This window comes from Melanostigma gelatinosum (genome assembly GCF_949748355.1).
Source record: "Melanostigma gelatinosum genome assembly, chromosome: 6".
NCBI lineage: Eukaryota > Metazoa > Chordata > Actinopteri > Perciformes > Zoarcidae > Melanostigma > Melanostigma gelatinosum.
The window spans coordinates 4,351,916-4,364,426 of NC_136639.1; the positions used below are offsets into that span (position 1 = coordinate 4,351,916).

At 43.9% G+C, this 12,511-nt stretch overlaps 1 protein-coding gene across 3 annotated transcripts in view; it reads right to left on the minus strand.

The window, feature by feature from the left end:
• dapk1 (death-associated protein kinase 1) overlaps nt 1-10,799 on the minus strand; it is a 65,564-nt gene extending 54,765 nt beyond the window's left edge. Inside the window, exons 1-2 of one of the 3 annotated variants that reach the window (XM_079270500.1) lie at nt 10,665-10,799; nt 9,939-10,184 (exon numbers count right to left, since the gene is read on the minus strand). In XM_079270500.1, the coding sequence (XP_079126626.1) occupies nt 9,939-10,045 (107 nt within the window). In that variant the 5' untranslated portion in view covers nt 10,046-10,184; nt 10,665-10,799. Of the gene's footprint in view, nt 1-9,938; nt 10,185-10,634 lie in introns of all 3 variants that reach the window. The other 2 variants (XM_079270501.1, XM_079270499.1) reach the window with 2 other exon arrangements.
• Between the last annotated feature and the right edge of the window lie 1,712 nt (nt 10,800-12,511).

Consider the following 12,511-nt stretch of genomic DNA (forward strand, 5'->3'; position numbering starts at 1 on the left):
CGCTGGTCGGAGGGAAAGGAAAGGAAGGAAGAGCGTGGTAGATAATCCTGGGCGGGCTTAACCAGCGTGTTTGTGTACAGATATGGAGTTTGTCAGGATGTCCTGATGAAGGTTATTTTTCTGACCCCCAGACCCAATTCAAGTAAGTTAATATCACTAATGCCAAGCCATGTTTGAGCCCCACAGGAAGACCGCAGCTCCTGTTTAACAGCCATATACTTCTACAATATTAAGAATGAGTTGACAGGGAACCCACAAGCAGAGCACAGACAGCCAATCCCATTCCAGAAACTAGAGATCATCAGGGCAGGGGGCGTGACGCATGGGGGGCCCAATGGCACCTTCCTCACTTCCTACCCCTCTACTTCTGGAGTCCTTCCTCAGACCACGCCTGTATTCTTACTCTGCCTTCATTTTGACCTCAACTGCACACCCGTAAAGTGCGTGACGCTATCGCTGTTACAAAATCTGTCCACAGGCAATACAGTACACAGAGTAAAGCACTCAAAACTGCCTCTGTGGTAGTTCCTGATATAGTAGGTGTCTCCAGGCCACATAGTCCCATGATGACACACACACACACACACACCAACAAGGTGAAAACAATACCAGCGCCACTGTTGTTGCTGGTAAACAGACAGTCGACTGACAGACACTAGTCTGTCGCAATAACCGCAATATTGCAATACTATAAACAAGCCGACCGCAGCAGATGGCTTTTTGAATTCTTTCAGAAATCAGAGATCAGACGTAACCATTAAAAACATGGGTGAGTAGCAGCTGCTGTCTTCCGGACGTTTGGTCTTTCAAAAAACAGAAAACAGACTTTTAATATTGTGATATTTACTGGAAATTACTTGCAAAATAGCCAACAGCAGGGAGGAAACATTTTAGGTGATCTCCCTCCAGCCAGCTGCCACCTTATTCAGGTTTCTGTCGTGAAATCAGGAGATATCGTATCGATAACGTTCCTCGTCCATTGCCGCCCTTTCAAAAGGAAGAAATATTGAATGGCTGAGTCATTAACGTTGTCAAGCCCTCCAACATGGCGCGGACTTCCTATGACTTGAGATCTCTCTACAGGTGTCTAGACTTTTTTCCCCGACTCAGTGCCATTTAGCAGCTAAACGTGACCTCAGGAAGGGGAGGAGTCACAGTCGCAGGTTCAAAAGCTATAAGCGACAGCGCCGACTGACAGATTACTGACAGAAAGTGAAATGAGAGGCAGGCCGTGTTTGCCCTCGTCTAGTCGCTACGGTGAAAAAGCCATTCAACATGTCACAGGAGGAATGTCATTCACCTCCCCCAGCACCAAGGTTTTAAGGCAGCGCCAACAATGGACACATTGTGCTTAGAGGTAAAGAGAGGCGAAAGGTTTCTTCTACCATCTTCAGAGCTGTTGTGATCTCCACCACGGCTCCCAAACTCACTGTGAAGAACTCCTGAATAGATTCCTCAAACCCTGAACACGAGTATAATGATCTCCTAGGATTTGATGAGGTATGTTTCATTACAGACATTCGTCTCAGGATATGGATATGAAGATAATCATCCCGGTACCTTGATGTGAATCGCCTCTGTGCTAGTTTTAGAACGACTAATGTGGACAAATGTAATGTTCATCATGTAGTAACCTATCCGGCCGATGTCCAGGTCAATATCATTCTAATATAGCCGGCGTATTGTTTGACAATTTTCAAAAATCTCTACTAATACCAACGTGATTATCTTACATTGAGAAACTTGTAAATGCTTTTCTTTGAACAAAAGAAACAAACATTCTCAAATGTTAAATTGCCTTTGCCGACATATAACAAGACTAAGAGTTAGCCGATGCAATGCTATGAGCAAAATGCTTGCGTCAGCACGCTAACAAGCTCAAAATGCTAACATGTGGATGATTAGCAGGTGAAATGTTTACCATGTTCACCATTTTTAGTCAGCTTTTGGTCTATTATCTGTAAATGATCTGAGGCTGATGGGAATGTCATTGGTTTTGTAGGTAATACAGTCGGTCAAAGGAGTGGACAAATTACATTTTTTGACCCGATGATGGCGCTAAAGAAAATGTCAGAGGAGCACCGAGGTTTTTACATATCATCATAACATCACTGTGTGAACCAAATGTCGGAACAATCCATCCAATAGTCACTCAAAAAACAACAACAACATTATTATGCCGCAAGAGGAAAAGTCAGGGGATCACGAAAGTGATTTATCCTCTGGGGACCATTCATGCTTCATTCAAATTTCATTGCAAATCGATTGTCGTTGAGATATTTCATTCTGGAACAAAATAGTCGGTGAACCAACAAACTGTATTATTGTATTTCAGTGTGGCTAAAATACTAAAACTGGCAAAAGCATCTGATCAAACTATAACAACACCAGAGTATACATTTGATAAAGACATTTAATGGCAACTTTCAATACTTGACAGTTGTCTACACTGAGCATTATGGAAACATTTCAGTCAGTACCACTAATTTTAGTTACGATTCTTGACCTCAATTGTAATATTTTGAGTTTCAACCCACTCAATAAGTAACATTAAACACACATCTTGACTCCTCTGGATTGTACATTACTTATCACAACAACAACGTGATGATTCCTTCAGGTTTGCACTCAATCTGTCCCGTTGGAGAAGCATTTGGAGAGAGAACCTTAGGGGTACCCGTCTTTGTCAGATACTAGCGCGCTCCGGTAGCTCAACAGAAGGACTGAGAAAGACCGAGACGCAAACAGAAAGCAGCTTGATATCAGGCTGTGCATGCAAATCGAGAGGAGTGCAAGACCGTTGTTCTGACAACCGAGGAGGTGGTGGCAGAAGGTGAGGAGGGGGCTGCTGGTATTTCAGCTGGTCCATCCATCGTCACCCCCATTCATTTTGTGCTCGCTCTTTAAAACAAGAGGCCCCAATAAGAAACTGACATTCAGCATGTTTGGAGGTGGCTAACTCCGTCATGACTCGGGGAAAGTCAGCAGGCACACAGACGGGTTCTGTAGGTTAAGCAAAGACTTTCTCTGTTAATATGAGACGATCTATTAAACGACAAGGAGGCCGGGGATGACGTTCAACAGCTAAATGATGACTGCGCTTCATGATTCGGGGGTAATGACTGTGAGATTAAAAAGGAGTCTGACCTGGTTGACATTAATTAAGTTTTGAAAACCCCCCTTGCCCTTTCTTTTGATTATCTCGAAGCACAAAACGCATCACGGGCAACACAAAGGGGGGTTGATCTTCAAGGAAAAGGATCCTCGAGTGAACCAAACACAACAGACGTGCGAGAGTATGAACATTGCCGAGGCAACTCCGAGCGACAAGAAAGATCCACCTCGAAACAAGCAACGGGAAAAAAATGTTTTGCCTCGAATTGTGTGAGAATTAACAGGAGCAGAACGTTGGGTTTCAAAGCGTGCCAACACTGCTGCATGCCTGTTTATATAAAAGGCATGAGAGCATCATTCAGTGCTTTTGAAAATAAAGCAGCACCACTGAAGCAGACTGCCTGATGATGAGTCAGAGTGAGAGGAAGAGATAAGACTAACGGCTGATGAAAGCAGACCCGGTGGCAGACGTAACTCTGTGGCCGGGCATTTTGAATTCCATAAGCGGGCCCAAGCGGTGCCAGCATGAGAGTGTGTTGATCACGCCGATGATACAATTATAAGCACATCCTCTGTGTCTACACATAGCATGCGCGTATAGATCCTGAAACAGCACCGGGGAAGCCATTGACAGCTCAGCTAATGTTGCAGCTTCGAGGAAACACAGCTATATTATTGTTATTGTTATTATTATTATATGCTCTCTTTGACAGTCTGTTGTGTTGCGAGAACCCTCTCACATTCAAACAGTATGCTTTTGTGTCGAGCGTCACATTTAAAATTATACTCTGGGCTGATAAAATAAATCTATATTCATATCAATGATAATACAGATTCCTTTGCCCCCTGGGGACCAGAACACCAGGTCTGGATAAAACTCCCATGGTGCACTTGTTCAGCCGACTGACGTACCTCTAGGCCCCAAACAACAAGAGGAAGCTGAGCCCTTCTGTTTGTGTTCACTCCTGCTCAGAGCAACCACGATGAACCACCTGCATATGTCCGTGTGCTGCGAGCATATTCATGTCACGTCCTCACCGCTTCATTCAGACGGGAACTCGATTAAAAGGGGACACGGTGCGGCCATGATCAGCTTTATTTCTGCGGTTTGTTACCTCCACCGTACGTAGTAGAGTCTGTGGCATGTTTGTGCCAGCTGGTGTCATTTGCCTAGGTAGGCAGGTACAAGTTGGCTGAGTTGGCTGAACACACCACATGCTTTGTTTTCATAACATTGATGACATTATTTTCAAAAGGCGGGCAGAAGCTACCGGCTACTTAAAGCCAAAAAAGGCTTTTCTGAGGCGTGGCTGAGTATACTTTAAGCCTTCGACAATGATCTTTAATCCCTCTGGGGGCCGACCAGATTCTGCTCATAGTGCTTCAAATGATCTTGGGTACAAATATACCCTCGCAAAAAACAACATGTCATCAATCGAGTGTAGAAAAATATAGTTTTTAAGACGCATTAAGAAAAACAAAACTTCTATTAATGTTTGTCAAAATTCATGGACTTAAAAATGCGTCTGTGGAAAATGTGTAGTGGTTCCTTCCTTGTTAATAATCAAACAAAGACATGGCAACCAGTGGGGCAGCAGGAGGACGTGTCATCTACCTGCATGCACTCACTGGCCTGCTGACGGACAACCACAACATCCCAAAACAAAACCAACATGGACTCTCTGATTTACGTACAGACACACACGTACAGTCCACGTCAAACATCCTACAAACGAGCTGCTGCTGCTTCTAAAAACAACAAAAGAGCATCACCTTCCATGTGTTCCAGAGAAAGACAGCGGATGAATGGGAAACTTGAGAGCGACCAATCAATGAGGGAAAACAGCAAAACACACGCTGTGTTTGTTTAGAACGGATTCGATATGCCTTTAAGATATGTGATCAGGATTAATACTGCAGCGACATATCACTGGAACTGCCTCAGGTTTGCAAGAGAGTAGAATCGGATATCGAGCGCTGCATCTTCCCAGAGAAATGTCTTCGATTTAAGTGGGCGAGCATGTGTGATAGGAGAATAGACCCCCCCCCCCCCCAAAAAACACACATCTGAAGCAGTGTTACAGAACAAACTTACATGTTTTTAATGTAATACAACAGTCCGGGACCGAAAGGCTCCATGCAAACATACAGTTCTGTACAGTCATCAGATTCATGGCCGTTGACTGAAGGGGAACACTGGCTGTGACGGAGTGTAAGCAAGAGTGGGAAAGTAATACGAGGAGGATGAAACACAGAAAAGGGGAAAGTTGTCTCCCCCCCAGACGATTATAGCCCCTCGGTTTCCACGCTCGACTGCCCACAGAGCTCTCCTAATTGACCACAAAGGGTTGTGTACACACACACACACACGCCATTCACCCGTTAACACAGTTGGCTGGGGTCCAATTATCCTCCATTGACTGCAGAGATTAATTGAAAATAACTCATTACGCTCCTCGAGGACATTCCGAGTGAGTCCGATTTCAGTTTGAGTCGCGAGATGACCGCAATCTGAGGAGTGTGACTGTAAACGATCACGAGGCTCAAGGCGGACACAGTTTGGCCTTGGAGACACGAGAGAGCAAGAAGCGGCGGAACGTCTGACTTTAAACATGAACCCTGCAGGAATACTGTCCGCCAGTACTTCTACTTCAGCATCACGTCCTCCGCCGTAAACTGTCATTTACTTTCTTTCTTCTCGTACGTCTCTCTTCCACGATGATCTTGAAGTCACAGGAGTGTCACCGTGCCCCTCCGACACATCTACTCCTCACTGCTGCTGCATAATGTTGGCAATGCAGACTGAAGCTTTTTGCACTCTGTGTTGTAGGAAAGTGTGTCATTCTAATGACTGAAATGTAAATACAGCAGCCAAAGAGCCGAGTGTTTTCAACGGGGTCTTTCCATAACACGCATTCGACGTCTTTACCCCACGCCGGATGCCAACCGTCAACATCGGGCAGACACTTTGTTGTGATCGTTGCTAAACCGCAGCAAAGATGCTAAGCTCATCGCCTCCTGTCAGCTTCATTTTGCCGTGGACGCGTCACAGATTACATCCAGTTCAATTAAATGGGGGTCAAAACAGGAACTACTATGACACAATGAAATCACATGGAATCACTCTGGATGTCTATCATTATCAAGCTACCTCAAATATAAATGTTATAAACATCAGTTATTAGAAGATTTTAGTAGTGAACGATAGAATAGCTTGAATCTGATAAAACAGACTCAGGACAAAAAAAAAAAAAGAGGTAACGCTGCATTCATGTCACTCCCTAGGGTGGAGGGGGCTGGGTTAGTGTGTGTGTGTGTGTGTGTGTGTGTGTGTGTGTGTGTGTGGCAGGCCTCATCAAGGACACTCCTGCTACCCAGACTGCCCCTCCAATACAGTCCAGGGTGGGGGGGTGGGGGGGGGGGGTGAATGTAGGTCAGTAGCTGGGTCAGTGCGTGCATGGCATTAGCCGGTGCTGGAGTGTTAGGAGAAAATAAAAAGGATGTCACAGTTTGACGGCGTAGATTTGTTTCTAACGGTCAATTTCTTTAGGAGTAAAATGAAATTCCAAATTATATCCCCATTTAATACCGGAGCCCATGTGGATGTCTTATAATCCTGCTTTCTATTCATGGAAATGAGTCTTTGGGGCGATTCTTTTTTCAGAGGAATAAACTGAACGTAGTCCCAGTTTAATGCTTTTGCTGTTCATTTGCAGAATCCCTGCTGAATTACGCCGACCCCTCCTCCTCTACGAATGGCTGGCTGGCCACCACACACACACACACACACACACACACACACGACACAAAAGGAGGGTCGACTGGTAGTGAGCCACACAGCGGTCAGATTAAAGCAGACTAATGACAGGGACAGAGCGCTGCAAAAATATGCAAAGCGTAAAACTGCCCTGTGGCCCAGATGAAAGGCATAAAAACAAATATATTCCAGTCAGTTTACGTTACAGTTCCTGTCCGTCTCTCTCCAACTCAGCTGAGTCAGTCGGTCTGCAAACAAGTGACAACATGGAAACTGGAGAACTCAACTCACATGACCCAACGGCATGTGTTGTTGTTTTTTTTAATGCAGACTTGGGTGTTTTGCTGGAGAAGAACCCAGCTGAGGTAATCCTAAATGATCGAGACGGCCAGTGGCCTCGTATGAAGATCAGATATCGGTGTCGTCTGCTGCTGACGTGACGGGGGTTTCTCTTCTGTCGACAGCAATGGAAAAATTCTCTTGATTGTAAAAGCTGCACGCCGTCTCCAAACAGGAGAAAGTCACCCGAGAGCTGCTGCGCCACATTAGGATTTAATTAGTGTGGGTTTCTGGAGTCTCTGTCAAATGATGGCGTAAAAGATGCTTTTAACGCACTAACGGCAACGATAATGATGAAATCTGCTGGATTTACTGTTGATGATGCAACTGATGATTATTTTCACGAATGACGGAATTTCTGAGCATTTTCTTGATTGACAGATTAATCGTTTTGTTCATAAAGTTTGAAGAAAACGTTCCCGAGCGACTTCTTCAAACATCTTATTTTTGTCTGACCAACCCCAAAGAGGTTTAATTTACAGCGATATAAAACAGAGCAAAGCAGCAAACCTCCATCAACTACTCTTCTAGCTTTAGCACGATGGATTGAACTACACAATGAATATTAGGTACGGGAGCCCGTTAGGATAAAAATACATTATCCTCAATGTGCTGCTATTCCTCAACAGCAATCTGAAGAGGCCCTAAACCTTAATAATGTGTTTTTCATCCCTGCTCTTGAACAGCCAGGCATCAAACCACCATTGCGAAACCCTTAAAAACGCCTCAACGGTGCTTCTCTTCACTCGAGCATCGTTTCGAGGAGGTATCAAACGGGAGATCCTTTGAGACGGCGGTTACCGCGAGGTCTTCAATGATTCCCCGCTGGTCCGCAGCCTAAAGTGAGAATTTTCTGCCAATCTGTGAGGCAATTAGAGAGAGAGAGAGATCAAGTGAGCACAGATGCGGTCAGCGCTTGGCTCATTAGAGAGAAAGGGGTTGGGAGGAGAACAGCAGCCGTGGCAATTTCTACCTGGAAGCCCTTTAGAAACACAGCTGGGATTACAGGAGGACTGGACATGTTTTGGACACAGTTCAAAAAGGGGAGAATTTGCCTGGGACTATCACACTTTGTTGTTTTTTTATAATGCAGCTCTTCACTTGACAACTTGATGCCTCGCCTGGAGGCTCAACAACTATCACGCTGCAATTTCCCCGAGTGACGGTTTGTTTTGCACTTGTAATAATTCCAGTTCTCCGAGTTGCCTTCTGCACCTCTAGAGGACTGTGCTGCATTTCACTCATTATAATGTTACCCAAAAGTAAGTAGAAGCCTTAAGTCCTGCTGATTAAGACGAGCGTACAGCCGTACTGTGAGAGACGTGAAGTGGGGATGGTCGGACATGAAGTCGGATGCTAAAAAAGTCATCTCGCTACCCTCAGAGAAAGCTAAGAACATGCATGCTGTCTTCTAGCTGGAGACATGCCTCCCACTGACTGACATTCAGGCCATCATAGAGTAGGCAGAATGTATTTTTCCATGTTGTGCAGAAGGTTTGATTTCCCGCCAAGTCATACATCATTCTTCTGTCTTGTAAATAAATGGAATCTGTCCAAAAAACAGACCGGCGTAATACTCCATCTGGGCGGTTTGCCATGAGAGCACACTCAAAATACCAGCTCTAGGATGCCTTTATCACAAACACAGCAAATGTGTGCCATATTTCACCACTCAGAGTCCATGACTGTCACGCTATGAAGCGGCCTACAACAGAGAATGGATCCCGGACTAATCACAGAGCCGTCCCTTTACCTCCAGCCAGAAATTCAATCCCATTACACAAAGCTCCCCAATCGTCTCGATTACCAAAGCAGCATAGTGAAGCGGCTAAAGCAACTTCAGCTCTCCTCTCTGAGCGCTAATAGCCAGACGAGCAACTGGAGAGCAGGAAAACAATTGTTTGATTATTACCAACACGGAGTACACGTGTGTCCCTTTGATCAGCAGAAACTCACACAGATCCACTTCCATGTTCGTGACACTCGTTTGAGAAGCGGTCTACTGTGAGGATGGATGCACCACGGCTTATTATGATTGTATTATTGTTACGTCTGCCTTTACTTTGATGTCAAGTGGCAGCGGTGAAGTTTAGCTGAAAACAAGGCAGGACCAGTTTCAACACTGTGGGTTTTACATGACAGCAAACCAGGGACATCCATCGCTCTTAATATGACCACCCTGCTTTTGTCATTTAAGCAGAAAGGCCCCAAAGCACCGTCTACATGCCACATCTTTATCCCCATTGTGCAGCGTTCACCTTTGACCAAACGCAGTCTGGATGGAGCTGAAGCCGGCTGGGCCACGATGTAAATCCACTCCCTATAAAAGATGCACAATGGTACCGGTCCTGCAATAAATCTCCAGGAAGAGGCAGCTACAGTAACAGACGCTAACCTCTCCATCACTCTGACAGCGATGCATTATGGGCTGCATTAATCAAGATGTACTCACAGTGTGTGTGTGTGTGTGGGGGGGGGGGGGATACTACTCACAGCCATACTATGTGTGCAACCCATCTGTATGCAGAGTTGTGGCTGCAGCGTGCCGTGCAAAATGTAAGATTATGAACACTTTGGATGGATGGCGTTAAATATAGAAGAATATAACATAATCATGTGAATTTAGAGATGAGAATCAGATATTTCCTCCACCCTCCTTCTCGCACCACGGGGGGAAAAGGGGAAGTTAATTCGCGTAAGGAATAACAATATGGATAATAAAACGTACCTCCCCAGCTCGTCGCCAAATGCGTAAAATTCCTCAACATTTTCTTGGTTGAAAAGAGTCATGTTGTTGTCCAGGCACTTCCTCCCTTTGCCCCCGACCGCAGGCATATTCCTCCGAAAAAACGGCACCACCACCACCGGGCTTCTTCTTCTTCTTCTTCTTCTTCTTCACAGCGGCAGCATGCCCACCAGCAGAGCTCCAGGTCTGGGCAGGGTTACAGCCAAACGAGCCTCCTCATGGTCAGAGCTGAAAAGAAACACGCGAGCAGAGGTGTGAGGGGGGAGAATACACCGTGAAACCTTCGACTATCAGACCTGCACGCGTTTCAATTATTGGGCTATAACAGCTGCCATATTTTTTTTTTTAGCGATAATAGTGATATAACCATGAAGTATGTCACACCCTGCTTAGTTAGAAAATCAAATAATATATATATATAATAATATAATATATTTCTTTGAATAATGACCTGGGCAGGTGTTTACCACAGTTTAACTGAAACAAACAAAAACACGCCACACCCGTAGAAACACAAAGAATGAAATAATAAAAAGCCGAACAGTTGAGTTTCTCCCTAAATTAAAAGCACGACTCGCCCCTTGTAGCTGACATGAAATATCCGAGAGTCGTGCACATTAGCGTTGTTTGAAGCGAGCGTCACTGGCTCTCTTTCTGTACACCGACAAAATGACTCACATTGTAGCAATTCCCTGTAAAGTATCATACGTTTGTATTTACCGGTGTGCGTCCTCGCTGCCAAAACGTATCCGAGATTTCATGCGTTTTCGTGGGCGCCCGTGACCCCGGTTTTGTCTCGCGAAAGACCAAAAAAAAATGCAGTCGTGAACGGGAGAAATCAACGTTAAACAATGTGAGGCAAGTCTGGTCCTGGTGCTGCGTTCAGGGTTTGTGGGGAATTGGGGTATTACACGTTGGAGCGCTTCCAGTTCTATGCTTTTTTTTCGTATATTAAACAACGTTGACACATAACAATCACCAGTGGAACAAAACCAATGTCATGCTGTATTATATATAAACTGGCTTTGTTTGCTTCAAGAAATTGTAGCTTTATCGAGGAAGCCGTAATTACCGTTTTTTGACTTGCCTTAAACGCAGCATCGTTGTGTGTCGGCTGGACGAGCTGCTCTTCGGTCGCAGGAGGGCAGCAAAGCTTTCACTTTTATTTTAATCACAGGTTAAACAGATACTTTTGTGCTGAACATTTTTTCTTGTCATTAAAATGTGAATTGTAATTCAGTTCTTTATTTTTTTATTTTGGAAAATATCATATCTATAAAAGCAAAACTACCCAAATCATTTCATAATGAATACAAGATGTCACAGCAATACTGCATGCAATATTAATAGTTCAACTAATAATTTTTTTACTTGTAAAATTTAAGATAATCAACAAATGTTAGACATCTTGAACTCCCAGCATTATGACGTATTCATTCCCACACAATGTATGAATTACACAAACATTCATCTCATATTTGTATTGTATTTAATTCGATTTTCCATTTTGCATCCTTTAGTTCATGAATATAACTTCTTGTTTTTATAGATTTGATCTATAACGTTTATTTATAAAGTTTGTCCAACCGACAAAATGTCTTATATTTTATAGAAATTCTGGCTTCGTAGGGATGAGTTATATCTGCCAGAATAGAGCCATGTTTATTTTCAAGAATTGATTTTAGCGTTGTTAGACAAGGCGCTAACCCCTAGCCCTTTAGCTTTTAACTTCACTTTTTCACTGACGTTAAAGTTAAGAATGGCATCACGTTTGAACTTTAGTCTCCAAAACAAATACTTCTCTCAATGTTTTTGGAGGAAAAAACAAAAGATGCAGTGATCTCGAGTTTTTAAGCGAAACATTTCACAAACTAAATGATTACGAACAAAGATGGAGGGTCTGTGTACATCTTTAAGCTTTTAATGTATCTTGTACTGTATAAATCATATTATGAGGAACTATTTCGTTTGGTTTTCTTATGTAATCTAAATTAAACTAGTAACCAGATTTGTTGGTTTGGACAATCCTGGAAGCTTTTAGCTCATAACATCACACATCACAGAGTCATAACATCCCATTTCAGTAGCTTCACATCAAACCAAGCTTAGTGTGGTGGAAAAAAAAAAGTCAGATGATCTCAGGTTGTGAGGATAAATGAGCCATCCATTGATCTATCTAAGCAGCTTATCCTCATTGGGGCTGCGGGGGGGCTGGAGCCTTTCCCAGCATGCATTGGGGAAGAGGTAGGAAACACCCTGTCAAATGAGCTGAGAAACCAACCTTCCAAATGAGAGCGCGAGGCCCCTGCCAACCTCTCGCTCTGACACTCATTATGACTTTGATTGGTGTTGTTCGTGCTTGTTCAAGGTGAAGTGAAACGGTGTTTCCATCATATCTGCTCTGCTCCCCTTCAGACGGTTCACTAAATAAAAGTACTCCAGTACAAATAAAAGCCTAAATTGAAAATGCAATGTAAAAGTATTGTTAGCAATATGTACAAGGGGTGAAATAGTTCTGAAAAAAGCCCTTCTGAGCGAGAACAATATCGTAATAT